Source organism: Eimeria mitis, genomic scaffold, assembly GCF_000499745.2.
Source record: "Eimeria mitis Houghton genomic scaffold, Emh_scaff4431, whole genome shotgun sequence".
NCBI classification, from domain to species: domain Eukaryota; phylum Apicomplexa; class Conoidasida; order Eucoccidiorida; family Eimeriidae; genus Eimeria; species Eimeria mitis.
Window position 1 is genome coordinate 643 of NW_013572747.1, and position 751 is coordinate 1,393.

General features: G+C 49.5%; 1 protein-coding gene across 1 annotated transcript in view; it reads left to right on the plus strand.

The window, feature by feature from the left end:
- Positions 1 to 409: 409 nt before the first annotated feature.
- EMH_0075070 (splicing factor, putative) overlaps positions 410 to 751 on the plus strand; it is a gene marked incomplete at both ends in the record, with an annotated part of 2,972 nt that continues 2,630 nt past the window's right edge. Inside the window, one exon of the mRNA XM_013499551.1 lies at positions 410 to 607. Coding sequence (XP_013355005.1) covers positions 410 to 607 — 198 coding nt within the window. The remainder of the gene's footprint in view (positions 608 to 751) is intronic.

Below are 751 nucleotides of genomic sequence, written 5' to 3' on the forward strand. Positions count from 1 at the left end.
TAAACCCTAATAAACCCTAATAAACCCTAAAAGGCCCTAATAGACTTCAGTAAACCCTAGATTAGGGTTTTATAGCGTATGTACACTGCAGGGTATGCTTTTATTGTGTGTAAACCCTAATAAACCCTAATAAACCCTAATAAACCCCAATACACCCTACTAAACCCTACTAAACCCTAGAAAAGGGTTTTATGGTGTATGTACACTGCAGGGTATGCGTTTGTTGCATGTAAACCCTCCTAAACCCTCCTAAACCCTCCTAAACCCTAGAAAAGGGTTTTGTGGTGTATGTACACTGCAGGGTATGCGTTTGTGGAGTTTGAGTCTGAAACAGACGCCGACTTTGCGTTGAAGTTAATGGGGATGGTGAAACTATACGGCAAACCTCTCAGGCTCAGCAAAGCTGCACATGATAGAAGAACATTCGATGTATATGCTGCTGCTGCTGCTGCTGCTGCTGCTGCTGCTGCTGCTGCTGGTGGTGCTGGTGGTGGTGGTGCTGGTGCTGGTGCTGGTGGTGGTGGTGGTGGTGCTGGTGGTAGTGGTGCTGGTGGTGGTGGTGCTGGTGGTGGTGGTGCTGGTGGTGGTGGTGGTGGTGTTGTTTATGGTGCTGCTGCTCCTGCTGCTGCTGGTGTTGTTTATGCTGCTGCTGCTGCTGATGATGATGATGGTGATGTTGGTGCTGCTGCTGCTGCTGTTGGTGCTGCTTCTTCTGCTGCTGCTGGTGGTGGTGCTGCTGCTGCTGCTCTTG